The sequence below is a fragment of the Gavia stellata genome, chromosome 1, assembly GCF_030936135.1.
Source record: "Gavia stellata isolate bGavSte3 chromosome 1, bGavSte3.hap2, whole genome shotgun sequence".
Lineage (NCBI taxonomy): Eukaryota > Metazoa > Chordata > Aves > Gaviiformes > Gaviidae > Gavia > Gavia stellata.
In genome coordinates, this window is record NC_082594.1 from 30,780,938 (window position 1) to 30,802,968 (window position 22,031).

The 22,031-nt window shown below is 38.7% G+C and overlaps 1 protein-coding gene across 2 annotated transcripts in view; it reads left to right on the plus strand.

Annotated features, from left to right (window-relative positions):
* KPNA3 (karyopherin subunit alpha 3) overlaps positions 1–22,031 on the plus strand; it is a 53,698-nt gene that overhangs the window by 22,395 nt on the left and 9,272 nt on the right. For both annotated transcript variants that reach the window (XR_009484250.1, XM_059823208.1), the window contains exons 3-11: positions 10,039–10,128; positions 10,340–10,369; positions 10,451–10,503; positions 10,593–10,688; positions 13,945–14,030; positions 16,963–17,049; positions 17,446–17,615; positions 18,765–18,809; positions 21,392–21,523. Coding sequence is in view for 1 of the 2 variants with exons in the window: in XM_059823208.1 (XP_059679191.1) it covers positions 10,039–10,128; positions 10,340–10,369; positions 10,451–10,503; positions 10,593–10,688; positions 13,945–14,030; positions 16,963–17,049; positions 17,446–17,615; positions 18,765–18,809; positions 21,392–21,523 (789 nt within the window). In the remaining variant the exon portion in view is untranslated. The remainder of the gene's footprint in view (positions 1–10,038; positions 10,129–10,339; positions 10,370–10,450; positions 10,504–10,592; positions 10,689–13,944; positions 14,031–16,962; positions 17,050–17,445; positions 17,616–18,764; positions 18,810–21,391; positions 21,524–22,031) is intronic.

Sequence of the window (22,031 nt, forward strand, 5' to 3'; positions counted from 1 at the left end):
TCTGCTACCCCAGCATGAGTATGCCAAATTCAGAAAATGTTTGTGTTGGCATGACCTTAGTAATCCACCAGTGCCTCTTCAAAACAAAGGGGTATCTTCCTTTTATCTCAGCTATCCGGATGCTGAGTGTACACCTGGCTTTTGAAGAAAACAGGCAAATTGAGCATATTCTTGATCTGTACAGTTGAAGTACTACATAGTCTTGGCTTTGTCTTTTGAATCAACTTTTGTATAAATATTAAATGAATGGGTCTGATGAAGTTGCTTACATCTGTGTTTTGTAAGATGGAATAAATAAAAATCACAGCTTTGAACAGTAGTAAACAATTTCTGCATGCATTAGTATGAGGTGTTTATTCTTTTGAGATTACAGACATCAAGGTGCATTTGCAACACATTCTGTGTTTCAAGAATATATTATCTCTGTTCACTATCTTCACACCACAGCTCGTATTCAGAAAGAAACTTTATTGGTTTTACTTTTTTCTTTTCCCAGTCACTTCTTATTGGATTCGGAATTGAGCTAACAAAGCTATCTCTGACATAAAAGGGTAGCAGTTGTCTGGCAGAATCCTGGCCAAGGCATAGGTTGGCACTGTGAGCCAGTCAAATGACACTCCTCATGGTCAGGTGCCCTTTTCTGATTCCATATTGGCCTCGCTGAACATGTGTTTTATGCATTTTGGGAATGGACCTACTACACTTCTGGAAAGATGGTCTTGGTCTCTGGCTGTAGTGTTAGTGCAGCAATGGGCCTAAGAGCTTAAAAAGTAGCCATCTCTCCAGGCAGACAAGGTAACGGTGTCAGTTTTAGTGATGGAAACTGTCTCAGGATTTAGAATTTCAACTTCTTAGTGTAGTGTCTTGGCGAAGTCTGATTTGGAATGTTTATCACTGAATTTCAGCATCACAGAAACCTGCAGACTGCTCTGTTAACAACAGGGACCCTGGCTAACCTAGCTTTTATTGTCACTGAGTAATGGTTAGGATTCAGTTTAAGGTTCCATCCCTAAATGAAGCCTGTAACTCCATTGCTGTGAGAGATCCTTTGATTCTAGGTGCTTGGCTTTCTGTGAGGAGGAAGCTTGACTTAGGCTGCTTGTGTGCTTTAAGAAAGGTAGTCCTTACCCAGGTCAATGCTATGGTCGTTAGATGCCACCCTTCAAAGGAAGCCGTAACACTCCTAACGTCAGCAGAAGCAGAGGATCCTGTCCTCCTTTAAGGACTGCTAACTGGAATCCTAAGAACTTCCAGGATCTCTCACAAGGTTTATTTTTTATTTTCTTAGCAAACTCAGCTGCCTTAGAGAGCTCGTAGACATGAGCTCAGGAAAACTCTAATTGCCAATTAAGATTGATGCAAGGCAAAGCAATTATTTGCTAAACAGGTGGTGGATTAAGGAGCCATGGGCATATGTCTTTTTTTTACCTGTTTCTCTGGCATACTGAACTTGTTCCTCCTCGGATCTTTCTTAAATAAGATTGCTTATGTCCACAGTAGCTCCTAAATAAAGTAGTGAGCCTTGAAGAAAGGAGTCTGTCTTCATCCTGCTCGGAGAGCTACAGTGGGAAAAAATCTTTTTCTGATTCTTGGGAAGCCTGAGAATGTGAAGGAAAAAAATAAATCCACATTTTCAGGTTCAGGATAGTAAAACTTGCTTCAGTTATACATCTTTGCCAGTTCAATGTGAATGTATAGCTTTTCATTCACTGTAAAGTACACTTTTTTAGGCATAAGTCCATCAACTTTAAAATAAACAGCTACAGTCAGAGGGAGATTGAAGCACTACTAGTATGTTCTTCTAGAGGCTTCTCTATCCAGTCTTAGTAGTGCAAATTCTCGGGAAAGCTCTTGCATCTACCTGGCCTTGATTGATTCCTCAAAGAAAAGACCCTAGGAGGAAAATTATATTCTCAGTGTATTCCTCTTGAGACTTAGTTGAAAAGGGCTATGAAGAAATTCCTTAGAGGCTTGCTTGAGTCCATTTTAGTAAGAGCATGCTTTTGCCTAACTTAACAGGCCTCAATCTTTGCAGTTTGTGCTTGGGGCTATTGGGCCACACACTGGTGTACATGTATGCATCTACTTAGTTAACCTGCTCGTCTTCTGAGAAAAATGTGCAGCAGCCTAACAGAACGTTGTGACTGCTGTCTGTTGTCACAAAGGTGAGTTAGCAGAACTCAGATGTGGAAAAGTTACCTTTGTTTTCTAACCGCATATCTGTAGCTATGCTCTTTGTCCGAAGAACAGTCTTGGAATCTGTTTGACCGCCTTTGGATGCAAGGGACCTAGTTTACTAAGCATGTAAGGTATAATTTTGATATCTATGGATTGTAGAATCATAAGATTGACCTGTTCAGCCTTTTTACAGGTTTTTTTTAAATCTCTCTAGGTGTTAATGAGTTCTAAGGCAGTGAGTAGAACCAGCTAATAGTCCTCTCCCAGCCATTAAAGAAATTTAATCTTTCCCCAGGTTCATATCCAGAAGCTGTTACTAGAAATTCACTCAGGCTAGATAGCCTATCTAAGAGAACTTTCATTAAGAGCATATGCAGTAGAGGTTTTCACAGCATGCCTTTACTATGGTGAGGTTGGAGTGGTAGGCATTTTCTTTTTCTTCGTCACGGACTGTGGCAGGTGCTCTCACCCCACCAAAAACCAAAATTGAAGATTACATGTAAGTGAAACCTAGAAGTTCAGCTCAGTCTGTCACAACAGTGGTAGCTTAAAAGGGATGTCCAGACAACCTGAATCTACCTTCATCACTGGCCTGATCCTTTAGTCTTTCCTAGGATGTAAGAGCTGCTTGTCTTCTGTGAGTATAGCTAATGCTGGCTAGCACTCCAGTTCCTAATGTTGAGATATTCTTGAAGTTCTGCTCTTTGTCCCCAGAGGACTCAAACATAAATATTTTAAATTTCATGCCAAAAAAACTTCTTCCTACTAGCCGCTGAGTTCCTAAACCTTTCCCTGACCTGAAGAAGCATTTCATAATGGTGTTTGTTACCTGAAGGCAAAGATTTTCTTGTTTATTTCTTTTCCCTTTTGATCTTGAAGCTTCCCAACAGAGACTCTTCATAATTTCCCCATGTGTCAAATGCTGAAAAGCATGTATAAATTTATATTCAACACCTTTCACAACTTCATTAGAGTATCCTATTGGCCATGTCCTATATATATATATATATGTATGTCCTATTCCTAAGTGGAATGCAGCACAGAGCTTGATGGACATCCTGTTTGCCCACAAGGATTCTTCTTCTGTTAATTATATTGTCTTTGAAACTTGTTTGCACTGATAGACATTTTTTTTCAGTCCTGTAACCATCTTCCAAGAAGGTAAAGAAGCAGTACTGGAATCTTCAGGATTTGCATATTTACTGTTCATGCAGCCTGACCTTCCCACTGTCAGTGAAGAAAACGATGGGCATCTGTCATCAAAAACTCTTAACAGATCATAACACTGGACAAGAAAGTGCACTCGTAGTATCATTACTGTTGTTTCTAACCATTTGGCATTTTTGCCTGGCACATATGCCCACATACTTCTTGTTCGTACAGACACCTCTGTAGACTGTTATAGTGGGATCTCTACCAGAATGTTGACATGCTTATAACCAGCAGTCAGCTGCTGTTTGTAAACTTTCAGACTTTATTGTACATAGTACGCATGGTTCAGGCAGTGGTTGAGGATCTTCCCTTTTGAAGGAGACCTGCTTAGTTTTGTTGGTGACAAGGTCTTACCCTTCATCAGGGATTCCAGTCTGATGCCTCTCCCTTTGAAAAGGGTGCTCTCACCAGGCTTTGAACAGGACAGCTGTACGGTGGTATGCTCATTTGTCTTCATTTTCACCACAGGAGCCTGCAGAAGAGGCTGGTGCTATGATTTAGGCAAAAACTTTTGAGTTTGTCACAGTATGACAAAGTGCAAGCACTTCAAGGTCATGCCAAGCTGCAAATCATGTTCTTTTACATTGTGCAGGGGAATGATTGGTCTATCAAATTTCTATATAGAGTGATTTAGCTGCCCAGGAATTGGATGCTTTTGCAAATGGGCAGAGCTGTTTCAAATAGCCTTAGAGACACATTTTAGGACTGGAAGTTCCATGAACACTTAGACTTCATAAGAAATGCTAATAAGGATAGCTTTTCCTTAGTAAGAAATTTTTACTGCTTCTCAATAAGTACTAGCCTCTCTGCTTCAGGCTCCTGTGGAAGCTCCTCTATATACGTTCTTCACAGCTGTTTTTCAGCCCAGCCATCTGCAAACAGTGAGTAGCTACAGGAACATTCTTGCTCGCTCTTACTTTCCCCGGCTAAGGTAATTTTTTCAGGAGCCTGTTGTGCCATATGACTGACAGCCTGAAGATGTTGCCTGCATTCGCAAAAATTCTAGCATCAACCTGCCGTCAGTTATGTCCTATGAAGTTCATCTCTCTCTCTTAAGGAGGGTAGAATATCTTGGCATTAGAATATACATGCTTACTCATACCTATTTTGGTTAACATTAACATTAGGCAGTGTTCTCTTAGGCATACTCATGTTGCCAAAGTAATTGGATAGTTGTGTATGCACTTATAAAAAGCTCTCTAAGGAGCTATTAACTTGCTTGCTGGAACGGGAGAGAACTAGGCTCTTGGTTAGCTCAGTTATGGTGTATCTTACGGCCATCTTTAACATGCAAGTGATTAACACAAGTGGTGTTCCCCATGGCTCAGTTTTGGGGCTGGTCTTGTTTAATATCTTTATCAATGATCTGGATGGGGGGATCGAGTGCACCCTCAGTAAGTTTGCATATGACACCAGGTTGGGAGGGTGTGTTGATTTGCTCGAGGGTAGGAAGCCTCTTCAGAGGGATCTGGACAGGCTGGATTGATGGGCCGAGGCCAACCATATGAGGTTCAACAAGGCCAAGTGCCGGGTCCTGCACTTGGGTCACAACAACCCCATGCAACGCTACAGGCATGGGGATGAGTGGCTGGAAAGCTGCCCCACAGAAAAGGACCTGGGGGTGTTGATCGACAGCCGGCTGAATATGAGCCAGCAGTGCCCAGGTGGCCAAGAAGGCCAACAGCATCCTGGCCTGTATCAGAAATAGTGTGGCCAGCAGGAGTAGGGAAGTGATCGTGCCTCTGTACTCGGCTCTGGTGAGGCCACACCTCGAATCCTGTGTTCAGTTTTGGGCCCCTCACTACAAGAAGGACATTGAGGTGCTGGAGCGTGTCCAGAGAAGGGTGACAAAGCTGGTGAGGGGTCTGGAGCACAAGTCTTATGAGGAGTGGCTGAGGGAACTGGGGTTGTTCAGCCTGGAGAAGAGGAGGCTGAGGGGAGACCTTATTGCTCTCTACAACTGCCTGAAAGGGGGTTGCAGAGAGGTGGGTGTTGGTTTCTTCTCCCAAGTGATGAGTGACAGGACAAGAGGAAATGGCCTCAAGTTGTGCCAAGGATGTTTAGATTGGATATTAGGAAAAATTTCTTCATGGAAAGGGTTGTCAGGCATTGGAACAGGCTGCCCAGGGAGGTCGTTGAGTCGCCATTCCTGGAGGTATTTAAAAGACGTGTGGATGAAGCGCTTAGCGACATAATTTAGTGGTGGATTTGGCAGTGTTAGGTTAATGGTTGGACTTGATGATCTTAAAGGTCTTTTCCAACCTAAACGATTCTATGATTCTATGCAGCTACAAATGGAAGGCTTTTCAGTGTTACTTAGTCTTACCACGCTAAGATTTCTAATTAGCCTGATCCAGTTTTGCTCTTGTCAAGAGACCCTGTCCCACAGTGGAATTTAAACCTAGATTGTATATGTTTGATGGGCCAGAATGTGAAACGTTGTTCCTTTGTTACCATCTTCACCATCAGTGGCCTCCCAGTAGGATATCTCCATTCCTGATAGCTGCAGAGCAGTTAGTTGGAGCTCTGTTTTATTTCACCTTGCAGCATGCTGCTGCCATTAGGAGAACAGTCCTTCAGTGTCTGTTCATCTAGGGATTCATGGGACTCTCCTCCAGGTAAATGGAGTTTTTGAGAGGAGTATATTTGGAGATACCTTCTGCATCAGTGTACGCATGGACAATTGCTTGAAGGAGAGAGACAAGTTACTGTTCTGTTACTGTTCTTCTGTAACTGTGTGTTCATTTACAACCTGCCCTCCTTTCCTCTTTGTCCAAGTCCCTGAAAGATTTCTAGGGAATTGGAAGAACTTAAAAAAAAGTGTACATCACCTATTCTGTGGCCACAAGCAGAGAGAATTTGTGCATGCCCCTCTAAATAAGACTCAAGCAAGTTATTTCAGCTAACAGTACTTGTATAGAAGTGCACATGTGAATAAACATGAAGTGTGTATCAAGTAATGGTTACAGGCAGGTAGTCTTTCTGAAGTCCTTTGGGTGAAGTGGCATGGAATAATCCAGTGCTTTGTCCACTGGCATGCTCTGGACTTACTGCCTGGTGTTTGTGGAAGGTCATTTTCCAGCTGGTTGTCTGCTGAAGGCTGTGCAGCTCATTCCTGCCATTCTGTGAGGATGCTGTTCTATCACCCACAGTGGGATTCTTGCTTTGTTCCAGTTATATTCTCTGTATTGTATTGGGGGGTTGGACTAGATGACCTTTAAAGATCCCTTCCAACCCAAACCATTCTATGATTCACTGCTGTATTCCAGCCGCTGCCATCCTGGTATTTCAGGATGTTTGAGAGAGGTTCTCAAGATACTTCTTTGTTCTTGCTTTCTGGAGTAACTGGATACCATAGCCCTTATGTTACGCTCTAGTAGAGGCACAACCCTGACAAACACTGATCACTCAGAATGATGTATATGTTGAAGAGACACATACATCTATAGAGGGATACACATTCAGTACCACATTGCTTTTTGCATCCAAAATCTTCTAGATCTTTCAAGCTAGAAAATGCATGTTGTGTTTTCAACTGTTTCTGGTTAATGTCTTTTTGGGAGGAAAAGTATTGAGGGTGGAAGTAATGTGCATGATAGATGCAGCCCACATGTATGTGAATATCTAATATTCTTTCCATTTTAATGGGATCTTCGTTCCAAGTGGATGCCATCTATTTAATGTCAACACAATTGAGAAGACTTTGGCCTTATTTAAGTTTCCACTTACAATAGGAGTGAAGTAATACAACTTTAAAGGGTTCTTGCATACCCTCTGCATTTTGGAGGGATGTCAGTCAAAGCTGTCTGAGGTGCATCCATTCTGTGCCTGCGTAGGTGCTTTTGTGGGGAGTAATGTGGAATGGTGGTGTATCACTTTCTCTCCCCACATATGGGGACAGTTCCTTATGGTCAGAGATTTCAGTGGTGGGGGAATCTACTAATACAGTGGTGTGAAACACCTAAATAGGAGAGTCTACTGTTTGAGCTCTTAAAAAGCTTTATCTTTTTTTACTGACAGAAGAAACCTGAAAATAACAAATGAAATAATGTGACATTTCCTAACTAGAATTTTCTTTTCAGTAAGTTCAATAAAAATTGTTTGTTTGTTTGCTAAATTCTTGACTATTCTAGGTATTTCATCATCTTTTGAATCAAAGGTGGCCTGCAAGAGGCCTGCATCTAAAAGGCTTTTTTACAGAAGTTTAAAAGTAAAGATCACCTGTCTTTATTGCAAGATCTTGCAAGACACGTAGTTGAGCGCCACTGATACCAAACCATTTGTTTGAAAAACAAGTAGCTATCACCGGGTGAATCAGTGTGGATAACAATTCTTGCATCAAACATATTCTAGAAAAACCCTGCAAAGCTGTTTCCCTGAATTTTCTGAGCATGAAATGTAGAAAATCCAACCAAATACTTTTAGGAGGAACAGAATCAGAAAACCCTGCCTTGCACCACAGTAGTTTGCTGCTAATGACAAGTAAGCTGTATCCTTCCGAGTAAATGATTTATATGAATCATTTAACTTGCTCCAGCAGACAGCTGGCGACAGTTCTGTACTAAGACCCCAGTTCTTTCAGGCTGCACCTTTTCTGTAGACAGGAAATGTCTGCTGGGCCAGTGTCTGCCACCCTCATAACTAAGTAAGTCTCCTTGTACATTCACGCATGTGTGAACTCACCACCATGAACTGTGTTGATACCTCTGGATGGGAAGAGTACAGCAGGACTGAAGACATCAGGACATTCTTCCAGCTTCAATCCCTTCTCCTAGGATTGCCTTGTTTTACCATCCTGTAGGAGCCATTCATCTGAGGCAGGAAGGAGGCCCTTCCTCCATGGGGAGAGGTGTGTAGTAGCTGTGCACTGAAGAAAGCTGACCTGCACATGGAGAGGGACTCTGGAAATTGGGTCTGGTCCCTGCAGTTGCCAAAGCATAGGCTACGGTTTAGACGAACAGTAGGAAAAGAAAGGAAAATGTGCAAAGCCAGATTGACTGGCATTGAATGATGCTTGCTCTTTGCTTAAAATGGCAGTGCCAAGTATGTAGTGTGGAAAAATGAGAGAAATATATTGTACGTCTTTATGGTGAATGCATCCTTCAGTGTGTACCTGCCTGATGCAGTGTGTACCTGCCTGATGCAGTTTGTCTGCATAACACTATTTTCTCAGCACTTAACTGCCTGTTCATTCCATCTTCCTTCTCTCCAAAAATACTTGACAACAAAATACCTTTAGTGCTTGTCTGTATGGATGTGCTCCGACTATGCTGCCGTTACTGTGGAGCTCTGGAGAGGCTGCCATAGCTAATCTAGGTGATCTTGTGCGCTCTTTGGGGATTTTGTTTCTGTACTTAGACTTGACAAAAATTAAACTATGGTATTTGTGGAATGTTGTCTTCTGCATTAAAGGGCTATTTAATTCTGGTGCTTATTTATTGTTTTAGCATTCTCTTATCTGAAAAAAAATCCTAATATATTGCTTGCAAGCGTTTCAAACTGAGGCTGGAGAAGTTGTTTTAAATTCTTTTTAAGATGTCTAAAAAATAAGCAAGTCACAGAAATTTTGGACCTGTGGTTGCTGTTTTTTCTAACATGCAATGAAATAAAATATTGGGGACTCCTTCAAAACATTATTCTGTTTAGAGGCTTTTTTGTATATTACAAGCAAAGCATGATATAATACAATCTCTATAGTCGGTACTGTTTGGTTATCAGAGAATTGTTTGGAAACTGAAAAGTCTGCCTTTCTGTGCTAGTATAATAGATTTGGTTTAGGTGTTAGAGTATTTATTACACCTTTTCAATGTTTTGCTTCATTAGAGATTGAAATCTTAATGTCCTTATTTAAAAGAAAAAACACAAAAAGGTGTTCAGATATACATGCTGCATCATCATCTTCCATTGCCCTTTTTATCTTTGATTGTACCTCTAGACATACCAAACAAATGGTAAAGTCTAAAATTTAGAAAAGACCGCTTCACACTTTTAAGACATAGCAAATTTGTAAAAAAGTGCATTTGGATACAGTTACAATCGATGATTTTATTCCTTTTTAAATTAGGGCTTTAGGTGTTCAATTATTCTAATTAAGCAAGGTAGAAATGTTAAATGCATACTTCACCACTGAAAAGGTAATTTTTTTTGTTCAGTAATTCCTTAAAGGAGCTAAGGCTGGAGGGTGCTTTGTTTTAAGTAAGAAATTAGGATAACAGTGTGAGTGGGAAATATTACAAGTGTCAGCGTACATGGACCGTGCTACTTTACACACAAGATGAAAATACATGCAACCAGGGAACTTTGAAGTAGGTTTAGCTGAAAACTAATCTTACATTGGAAAATTAATTTCTGTTATGTGTGGCTAAATGTTAATATCATGCAGATCAATGTGTATTGTAAATGTCTGTTAGAAAATTGATCCCCAAACTGTAAGTTTTAATTCATTCAAATGTCATGGATTTACATAGTTCTGTCTGTGATTAGCAAGCTGCTAGATTTTTACAGCTGAAATACTGCAAATTCTATTTGCAAGTACAAATGCCTTTAAAAAAACCCACAATCTTATCTAAACTTTTATATTTATATATTATATTGTCACCCTGTACTAATAAGCATTAAATGTCTTTATTTTTCATCACTCCTTTACAGAACAAAAGAGATGAACATCTTTTGAAAAAAAGAAATGTTCCCCAAGAAGAAAGTTTAGAAGATTCTGATGTTGATGCTGACTTCAAAGCAGTAAGTTCCTTCATTCTGGAATTACTTTTAAAACTTTGGTGGTGTCTCAAAACAATGTATTCTGTTTTTATTTTAACACTGGAAGTCTTGCAGCTATTTGAAAGCAAAATTATGAACTGTTACACTGTTAATATCAGTTTGATTGTATTAAATGTTTAAAAAGAATATAATTTAGCAACAAAATTACTAAAACTTTTTTCTTCTTTTCAAGCAAAACGTAACACTAGAAGCTATACTGCAGGTATGTTACATTTAACTATTTTTTTATTAGAAGTGCGTGTTCTGTGCATTTTTAGTTTTTACTGTTTTTTTTTTTTTTCAGAACGCCACAAGTGACAACCCAGTGATCCAACTGAGTGCTGTCCAAGCTGCAAGGTAAAAAAAGTTAAAGGCACAGAAATATATTTCCTACCCATTTTTCATGACAAAAGTTACTTATTTTACCTTTACATTTAATTTCACAGAAAACTCCTATCCAGTGACAGAAATCCACCTATTGATGACTTAATAAAATCAGGAATTTTACCAATTCTGGTAAAATGCCTAGAAAGGGATGATAAGTAAGTATACTTTTAAAAATGTTCACCTTTACTGAAAATCTGTGTCCAAAAAAAATCTCATTTTTTCACATGAAACTGAGGATTCATAATACCATATAATCTGACACCGTGGATCACATTCCATGATGATAAACCATAGATTCTCCAGGAGTATTTATTCCGCCACTGAAATTTCATTTTATTTGTTAGAGCTTGCATGAGCATATCCAGCTAATGGAGGAAACCTTACTAAATTTCTTATTGGTTTTGAGTAGTCCAGACTTTTTTGTTAACTGTTTTTAGAAACCTGTCTCAGACTTCCTGTGCATATTTGTGTGAACGCAGAGAAGATGCCGGGTTGTGAACAGGGCTCTTCTCTTTGCCAGAATACTCTTGTCGTCTTTTTCGTTAACGTTATTAGCTTAAGTTTCTAGCTTCTTTCGTTCTCACGGCAAGGTGGGTTTCCTTCTGGCTCTGTGCTGCTCCCTCATGTGATGGTACAATACAGTGCGCATGCTTTCTGTTACGATTCTTTGTTGGAAAACAAGAGCTTCAGTAAAGGAGGTAGAGAACATTGAGCATGTAGTTGCAAGAATTTAGTGACATGTAAGAAAAATGCCATAGTCCACAATCTGTGAGCCCTTTATTCAGATAGATGGGGATTAACACATTTGAGGTAAATGTTTTAGCCTATCTTTGGTCTCAGGCAGCCATAAGTATATTTACAGTATTTCCATTTTCAGGGTTATTTCTGCAGCCATGAGGGCTAGAAACTTCAAAAATGCGAATTGGCATTTTGGTTATAATTTGGTGGTTGCAAAAACATGAAGCTTGAGTAGCTTTGTTTCTAGCTTGTTTAACAAAAGTTGCTTAGAAGGCAGCTGGCAATAATGTTCAAATCAGGATAGCATTTTAAAATGGGTCATGAATGCCTGCCTGCTCTAAAAGTAGATGGTTCAATGCTGTGAAAATTCTTTTAATTTGAGTTTTCTGTCTAGTTTTTGTATGATTTACCTTTGTAAATAAATAAGCCTTTTGAAATAAAACTCAAGATTTTCTTAAGCAGTCCTTTTAATTGTGATTGCTATATAATATTTAGTAGAGGTAAATTCTGGAAAGAATTTATATATCAGATTGTTAAAGCTGCTGTTCATGTTATAACTGAAAGCTTATCACAAGAGGAAGAAAAGAAGAACTGACCTAGAACTAGAATTTTAATGCATTTGATCCTAGAATGTAAAGGTTTATAGATAGCTGCTGACAGGTACTTTTGTGTTTACAAATAGAACTGTAGAATCATAGAATCGTTCAGGTTGGAAAAGACCTTTAAGATCATCAAATCCAACCATTAACCTAACACTGCCAAGTCCACCACTAAATTATGTCGCTAAGCGCTTCATCCACACATCTTTTAAATACCTCCAGGAATGGTGACTCAACGACCTCCCTGGGCAGCCTGTTCCAATGCCTGACAACCCTTTCCATGAAGAAATTTTTCCTAATATCCAATCTAAACATCCTTGGCACAACTTGAGGCCATTTCTTCTTGTCCTGTAGCTACTCACTTGGGAGAAGAGACCAACACCCACCTTGCTACGGCTTTCTTTCAGGCAGTTGTAGAGAGCGATAAGGTCTCCCCTCAGCCTCCTCTTCTCCAGGCTGAACAACTCCAGTTCCCTCAGCCGCTCCTCATAAGACTTGTGCTCCAGACCCCTCACCAGCTTCATTGCCCTCCTTTGGACACGCTCCAGCACCTCAATGTCCTTCTTGTAGTGAGGGGCCCAAAACCGAACACAGGATTCGAGGTGCAGCCTCAGCAGTGCCAAGTACAGGGGCACGATCACTTCCCTACTCCTGCTGGCCACACCATTTCTGATACAGGCCAGGATGCTGTTGGCCTTCTTGACCACACTCAGCCGGCTGTCGATCAACACCCCCAGGTCCTTTTCTGCAGGGCAGCTTTCCAGCCACTCGTCCCCAAGCCTGTAGTGTTGCATGGGGTTGTTGTGACCCAAGTGCAGGACCCGGCACTTGGCCTTGTTGAACCTCATACAGTTGGCCTCGGCCCATCGATCCAGCCTGTCCAGATCCCTCTGCAGAGCCTTCCTACCCTTGAGCAGATCAACACTCCCATCCAACTTAGTATTATCTGCAAACTTGCTGAGGGAGCACTCAATCCCCTCATTCAGATCATTGATAAAGATATTAAACAAGACCAGCCCCAACACTGAGCCATGGGGAACACCACTTGTGACCGGCCACCAACTGGATTGAACTCCATTCACCACAACCCTTTGGGCCCGGCCATCCAGCCGTTTTTTTGCCCAGTGAAGTGTGCACCCATCCAAGCCATGAGCCGTCAGTTTCTCCAGGAGAATGCTGTGGGGAACGGTGTCAAAGGCTTTACTAAAGTCTAGGCAGACGAAATCCACAGCCTTTCCCTCATCCACTGAATCCTTATTTCCACATCTTAGGCCCTCCTATCTAATTGTTTTCCAATCCCATCCCCAATGAAACCTTAAAATGCTTTCAAAACTAATGCACAAAAAAAAGCTTAAAGGAAGTAGGTGCTATGGCTATATATAAAACATAATTGATAAAAACCCAGAAAAGCATGGGAATGAAAAATAGTCATCTAACAGTAAATATTCTCTGCTCCTCCCAAAGCCAGACAGCTTACTGTTATGCTAATCACCATACGCTGTAAACTTTTATAGCTTTTAGAACTCAACCTTTAGAATTCGCTTGAACAACAGTTTTCATGCAAACTGTTTTACTAAACTGCTGTTGGCATAGACAACAGTTGACAGACACCTTGGAAGAGATGTTCCTCCAGCTTTCATAATACTTATAATTAATTTTATCTGCATATAATATGTCACTTTTAATATAGGTGTGATGCTGTCTTTTGATACTGATGCTAGATCTTTCCCCAGTCTGTGATGGAGCAGAAAAATGTCTTCCTCCCAGTATACCAGCTTACACTTGATCTGGGATGTAATGTTAGAAGGGCCAAGTTTTTATTAGTTATGGTTAGACATGGTTAATTTATTGAGAACTACGAATGGCAGCAAGACAGTTGCACTTACTTCACTAAACATGAACGGTGTTTGGATCAGCTGGATGTGAGGAGGTATTTAAAAAAAACTTTTAGCCCAGTGGCACTGCTTAAATGTAGAATGTCTCAGAGTGGATACAGCTAGTAATGCTGAAATGAACCACAAAATAATCTGCAGATCATGTTTCAACTTATTACTATAAAATTATGTCATTACAGTCCTTCATTACAATTTGAAGCTGCATGGGCATTGACTAACATAGCATCAGGCACTTCTGCACAGACTCAAGCTGTTGTACAGTCTAGTAAGTACTACAGTTTGGTTTTCTTGGGGGTGGTAGATATTACGGGTAAAAGGGAAAAGGGGGTATTTGGATAACAAATGCCATTTGTTATCAAAACCATAGAAATAATAAATGCATGTCTGTCCTCTTTCTCAAAGAATTTCTACGATTGCTCTTAAACATTTATCTGTTTGTCAGTATGATTAATATTAAGGATCCCAGACCTGATTTTCCTGTAAAGAAGATAGAGAATGACAGATGTTATAATGAGTATGACAAAAAACGTTAGTCCTTTCTAATTCTTGGGTTGATTTCTGAAATCATGTACTGTTAATTCCCCTATGGCTAGAACTTATGTTAGGAAATAATTCATTCTGCCTCAAAGGCATGTTCATAAATCTTATTAAAGTTGTTAAATACATATAGTTATGTAAGGTTGCCCATTTAAATACAGAGTTAAGAAAATTACCAACCTTTCTTTCACCATATGATTAGTATCTCCTATACATACAATGTTTGTGGTGCTGTCTTCGTTTCTTGCTTAACCAGCCAGTAAGACTTCCATTATGAAAAGAGATAGGAAATAAACTCTGATGTTAATTAAAGATAAATTATTAAAATTTTTCAGGATTATATATATAGCTTTTATGTATCAGCATGTTTATCTTAAAACAGTCACCTTTATGCTAAATACAACATTCTGTCGTTAAACAGGAGACTATCGATAAGCAATTATATAATAAATTGTCTTGGCTTATTCATATTCAGTGTTTTTGTATGGGGAAAATGGTGACTTAGTTGATTTCTTTTTTTAAAGTATAGGAACCTGCCTTTCAAATGAAATGCTGTTCTGTATGTTTTAATAGCTAATAAAATATCTCACTAATAGTTAGATTCTACATAGATAAGATATTGGATCAACAGAATAAGAATGCTTATCGAAATGAGCTTTGGATAAAAATCAAAAGCCTTTTAAAAAAAAATAAACATCTTGAATTTGTTTCAAAAAATCGTGACGTGATTTGGGCACCTCTCTTTTTAGATTGCTTTTCTAGTGTCTAAATATCTTTGAAAATCTATTCCCAAGTTTTTTCATCCTTCCCAACTTGTTCATTGGTTAGTCATTGTTTTCTTCCTTTTTCAAGTCCCACAGTGTTATCATATTTGAATGAATTAATCTAATGAAAAGGCTGTTTATAGTATTAGCTTTGCAGAAAAAAATCTGGAAAAAATCTTAAAGTAAAAATGAAAATTAGGATGAAAATACATACAGCACAGCCAAAAGCATTGCTGTTGCCTGAACAATTACTAGGAGTTCAGGCTGGGATATGTGTCTCCCAAAATCTGTTTAGCTAATGCTTGAAAAGGAGAAAATGTGATAAAATTACTTTAAAGAAGCAAAAAGCATTTTCCAAGCTTTACTCCTGAAGAGAAAATGGAAGTTTAGTCTGAAAGTCTTGCTGCTTTGGTTGGGAGATGACTAAGGGAAAACAGCCTCCCAACTCTACACCCTTTCGATAAGGGATGATTTGAGGAAACAAAGCAATAGGCCCTTGCAGCTACAGAAGAGGCTGGTGCAGCCTAAATACAAAAGAAGGCAGCCTCCTGCAATCAAGAGGCACAGATGGCAGTTGGAAGGCCCAGCAAAACAGAATAGATCTTGACAGGAGCCAATTTGGAGCAGAAGTAATTAATTTTTTGAGAGCAGTAGATCAGATAACCTGCAACTCGCACTTTCTCAGACTGTCCTCCTGCCTGAGTGCTGATAGGAAATAATTTCATTTGTGCTTTTGAAAGCATACCAGGATTGCAATCTAATATAAAGTACATACTTGACCCTCCTCTCTGAAATATGTTGAATACACATACGGCTGAAGTGTAATCTCAGTAATCACTGAGAAAGAAGCTAGAATATTCCACTTGAGCTAATGGAAGTGGAATGATTGTTACAAAAACAGCGAGAGTGTTCTTAAGCAACCATGTGTTGCTGTCCCTCCTAACTTGTCAGTTGTAGGCAATTGCTCATCTAGGGCGGGGAAGGAATTTTAGGTTGTCTTTATTCTTCATCACTCTGTATTTTTCAGGAAAATACATCAGGGGTTTTTGGCTCATTATCACAAGTATCAACAGAATATTGATTCACATTTGCTCACAAATTGTATTGCAGTTTTTTAAAATTTCTGAAGCTATTTCTACGGGAAAAAATACTCTTTCCTTCAACAGTATATAAATTGTTCTATTTTACTTTGCTCAGAAAGACTATGGGATGAGTATGATCATATATAGATTTAAAAAATTGCTGCAAGAATTACAGTCTTCCAAACAGTATGGATTATCTGAAGGGAAGTAGTGCATGGGAATAGTAGGGGGATGGTTTCTTAGCGCTATAAATTTGTTTAATTCATCAGAGACTGATACCTAAAATCAGTACCACTTCCTTAATCTGGTATGTTGCATGCGTTATATAAGAGCAAATTAAAATGTGTCTTAGAACTGGCAGATGGATGTAAATCTTTACTGCATATGGAAACTAACTATAGCCACCTCTTGGGAGGAAGCTGTTTTCTTAAAGTCAAGATCTGAAGCACGTTTGCGTGAGTAGGCATGTCATTCTGCTAGGTATGTATTGTGCTCTTGGATAACTGGAAAATCTGAATTACCAGGACATTAAACCTAGCACCTACATACTTGAGGCTCTTGCATATCACTTTGAGGAATATGGGGAAATGTTTAAATGTGGGGAGCACTGTTGTTTAATAGTTGCTTGTTCTCAAGTCTATTTTTTCCCATCTCCAAATATGCATAGAAATGTTTAACTGAGGTTTTGTATGTTCTTCAAAATAGAAACATGTATCTTAGTATAAGGCATGGTAGCGAAAGTGTTTTGTATTAATCAATGAAAGTATTGTGCATATACCACGTTCCAGTAAAAACAAATCCGATCTTTCTGTAGATGCAGTACCCCTCTTCTTGAGACTACTTCATTCACCACACCAGAATGTTTGTGAGCAAGCTGTCTGGGCTCTCGGAAATATTATAGGTAACTCTTGTTGTTATTGTAATGATTTGAATTCAGGGAGCGTTTCATTTTAGAATTTGACTTTTTGAACATCAGCATTATCATATGAGACTATGTTTCCTCTAAATTCTGTGGCTTAATATAATTTTTCACGTGGCCAGAATTACATACGCACATCTTATTTTTTTCTAAATAATAGTATCACTTGCTGCACAAAATACTAACAGGATAAATTTTGTGTCTCGTAAAATATACATACATATCTGTATGGATGTATATTTAATTGAACACAACCTTTCAGTAGCAGACTATTGGTGAGGAAACATAGAATTTCAGTATCCCAACATGTCATTGCATACATTTCAAGATTTTCCATTTTTAATGTAATTTCTTTTACAACAATTTTCATTTCTGTAGGTGATGGTCCTCAGTGTAGAGATTATGTCATATCACTGGGAGTTGTCAAACCTCTTCTGTCCTTCATCAATCCCTCCATTCCCATCACCTTCCTTCGGAACGTCACATGGGTCATTGTAAATCTCTGCAGGAATAAGGACCCCCCACCGCCTATGGAGACAGTTCAGGAGGTAAATAAAGAATTACGAGACAGATAATTTTTTATACTCTGGGCTAGAGGCCAAATGTTGAACATTGTCATATTATGAATTTATGCATGTTTTTTGCCAGTATCTTGTGCCACTTACCAGTTGTTAAATGAAGTAATTTGACCAATTTGATGCTTTTTACTAAGACTGTAATAAAGGTATTTGTAACATCTGAAACTGAGTAAGACTAAAGACTGACGAGCCATATATTAAAATGGGCACAACAAAAAATTAGCACACTAGAAAGTGTTAACATACTCAGCATTTCATGTTTTTTTAAAAAAAGGCTATGAATGTGATTCTGTATATAGAAGTATTCAAATGTAATTATTTTCAGGAAGAGGAAGTGGGAGTAAACTAGTGAACATAGTGTAGTTTGTGCTTTGACTAGCTGTGAACATGTAATGTCAAGTCCCCACTTGAGAAGAGAAGCATCTGAAAATCCTTTTAAACTGGTGAATAGAGCAAATGCGGTGTTTATAGAGTAGGCACAGCTAGTAAAGTGATGCTATGTGACTAGAACTATAGCTGTAATGTGCGTAAAGTTCTTTATGTTAAGATAAATTCTGAAGTGTAGATACAGTTTTTGAAGCCATGTGAAGTATAATATTGTTAGCAACTAAACTTCAATGACATTTTAAAAATGAAGCAGAGAACGGGGAAACTTTTACAAGTAATACCTTACCAAATAAAAAACACTGTCCTAAGCAATCTTATCATGGCTCAATTTTATAGTTTCTCCATACCTGAATACAAAAAGAAAATTTTACTTTAATCCAAGAGGGTTTTATATATTGATATTAGGCTAATGATTTTTATTATATTGTGTGGTAACAAAGCTTTCAGAATAGCAGGGAGATGTCTTATCTGTGTTGTTTGCTTGTTTTCTTTCAAAATATAGTGTGCTCTCTGTGTGTCTTTGACATATAGTACTGTCTTGTATTTTTACAAATTTTAAATACAATATATATATTTTTATACGTACTTTGAGGGAATGGTCAGCTGCTGGGAAGTGTGTGAATGCAATATGCTAATGCAGTCTCAAGCTAAGCTTTGTGACTGCAGTACTTGGATTTGTGACTGTACAGCCGATTTTTATTCTACCGTAATGACTGATGAACTTCTTTTCAGATTTTGCCAGCATTATGTGTTCTCATTTACCATACAGATATAAACGTAAGTAATTTCTAAAGTTTTAGATATTTAGATTCTTTGTTTCCTCTAGAGAGAAAATGCTGCAAGATTGTGTTTAAGTGTCAAACTTGGTTTTGTGTATTAATTTATGTATAATTAAGTAGTAAATACACAATTAAATATGAAGACTAATACAACTGTAGTCATTCAGAGCATGAAAAAGAAAGTGCAAACACCATTTCTGAAATATCTTTTCCAAAAGGTTTTTTTATCCTTTACATTAGAAACTACATTTAAAAATCCTGCCTTGTGGAATTGAGCACTAGAAATTTAAAATGCCAGTTTTACCGTCAGGTTCACTTTAATTCTGCCCCAATTTATAATTTTGCATAGATGATATATAATGCTTGTGTAGAAAAAGATGTATATAATTCTACATATCAGTCCAATCAAGTATTGTGATCATATGGGTAAATCTGACTTTTGTAACCTGTTGGGTGCCTGACTTTGCAACCTGTTTAACTAAGGAAACCACATACAAAAAGATACTTAAATAAACAGCAATAAACTATTGTTTTGTGGCACCTTTGACAACTTTCTTCAGGTTTTTAATACTAAACCTTCAGTACTTCCCATATTCCTGATCCATGGGTTTACATTTATTTTCTGAGTAACGTCTTAAAGGGGTGGACTTACTTCCTGAAGTCTTATATTGGGACTTCAGGAACAAAGGTCTGTGTAACTAAGGGATACTGAGCTGCTCTTCTCCTCCTGTCAGGACTTTGTAATGTCTTTGACTCTTGCTCCCTGTAGTGATCCTTCAGTTTAGGGAAGCAGGAGTTGAACCCTCATGGTGGGTCTGGGAATAGAGCATAAGACTGGTGGAACTGTCTCATTACTTCCACGCTGTGGTAGTGGTGTTTCTGCTGCTCTTTTAATGGTGAAGTGGGCTTGGCTCCACAAAATATTTGCAAACAGTTTAATTTGGGATTTTGCCAGGGTTTTCCCAGTGTAATGTGAGTGGGAGACAGCACATGGTGACTTTTCCAATTTCTAATTTGGACAAACCTGAATGGAGATTCATAGCAAAACCAAACATACTTCTAACCTATAGGCTCTTTTTTCTTGCCAAATTTGAAAGCTTTTGCAAGCAATGATTGTGTGAGAGCTTCTTGAAGTAGTTATGAGACTATGTGATGCCAGGTTTTGACTGATCTCAATTAGGGTGCCCGTCTTTTTGATCCTGAGAGTCAGGTGCTAGTTTGGAGGTACCAGTCTGGTCCCAGCCTCTCTATACTGGAGCAGCAAACCTATCTTTGGAGATGAGTCAGTGATGCAGGTAGGTCAGCCAATAGTCCTGTGAGCGCTTCTGGTGGCTGCTGCTCTCGTCACTGACAGGGCTGTGGGGCAGCAAACTGGTGAGGCACCATCTCTCACTGCTTCTGCTGTGATACTGTCTCCACTGCAGCACATTCTGCTGTCCCTGTGGCATTAGCAGGTGAGGGCAGCAGCAGGCTGTGTCAAGAAACCATTAGGTCTGTACTGTCTGGTCCCTGGAGCTGGGTGGAAGCAGCCTGTGGGTCAGGACTTTAAAGTCCTTCCTACGTTTCAGTACAGTAGTATTTAGCTATCTTAAGAGCTGGAAATTTTAAATGTGTCTCTGTTTTAAAAGTATCTAGGTACCTCAACAAATCATGTCCTCAGTGAGGTCCAGTTTCTCTTCCTGCAGTTCCTAACATCATCTCTAAGTGATGCGATATCCCTCTTTCTGACGACTTTGTTTCTGCTTCAGATACTACCTTTCAATGGCTGTAACTTTTGTACCTTTCTTTTTCTGAGGGCTCTCAAATCCTCCTTATGCAAGTCATCAGTGACTTAGTCTTTATTTTCTTTAAAATACTAAGATTACCCTGCATGATATTAATTTCTCTGTGGGTTTTTGCTTTGCTTGAACAGTTGCCACCTTACAATAGTTGCTAGTCCTTTAGTTGGTATAAGAATTCCTTTCCTTTGCTGGGCATTTTAATCTTAGTATGAAGGCAGAAAAAGGCATACATCCAGAATAGTTTGCAGTGTCACTTCAGAACTGCACTATGGATCAGAAATGCTAAGGTAAATAGATGGATTAAATAGATAAGGTAGATAGATGGATTAGAAACTAAGGGAACTTGCGTATTCTGTAATCAAAAGATAGCACAGCTAACAAATTATAGTAATGCTAGGAGGCTGGGTTGGTATTTTCTTCAGAAAGTTACTAGCACGAATACCCATCTGAGCTGGTTGTCTATCTTTGAAATGCAAATCGAACCCAACAGTTTACCTTTGTGAGATGATGTATGCTGTCACTTTATGCACCAAAATGTGGTATTTAATTAAAAAAATTTTGAGAGAGGACATACAGAAATTATAATTACGTAACAAATGGCCCCAGTTTTCATAGTTGTACATAATAATCTAATATTTTACTAATTAGGTCTCTTCATAATGTTTGAGTTTTTCCTGTAACTAAATTGCATGCTTTTTTTTTTTCCCCTCAGACATGTGAAATGTTGATCACTAAATTAAGCCTCCATTATATGGGTTTTACTGTTCAATGTGTAAACCATGTTCTTTCCAATTTGTAGATTCTTGTGGACACTGTTTGGGCTTTGTCCTACTTAACAGATGGTGGAAATGAACAGATACAAATGGTGATTGATTCGGGAGTTGTACCTTTTCTAGTTCCCCTTCTGAGTCATCAGGAGGTTAAAGTTCAAGTAAGTCTGGTTCAGTTGCTATTGAATAGTCCTTTGTAAGCTATTTTCTAAAAAATGTGCCTTAGAGTATTTATTAGTGGAGTACTAAGATGAGCATTTATAGCTACATTTGTTGCAGGTAAAACTGAAAAACAATGTTAACCTACACTGGGGAAAAAAGATTATTAAAATGAAAGAAAACTCAAACAAAACAGTTCTAATACAGTTTTAAGTAGAGTGACAGGTTAAACATTAACTTCCATTGTGTGGTTACCAGGGGTGCCTTCTTTTTGTAGTCCTAAAATATTTAATGACAACAGATTTTACATTTTCCAGAATTCAAGTCATATGTGCTCTTTTCTGTTGCTGCATACATGGTTGTGCATATTCTGTCTGAATAGCTCATGGAGGTCAATATTTTGGGACCTTTTGAATGTTAAAATATTTGCAGATGCTGAGTCCTTTTAGTAAAGTAAATTTCTGATTTAACTACAAAAGGTAGGTTAGCTAAGCTTATTTGATTAATTTC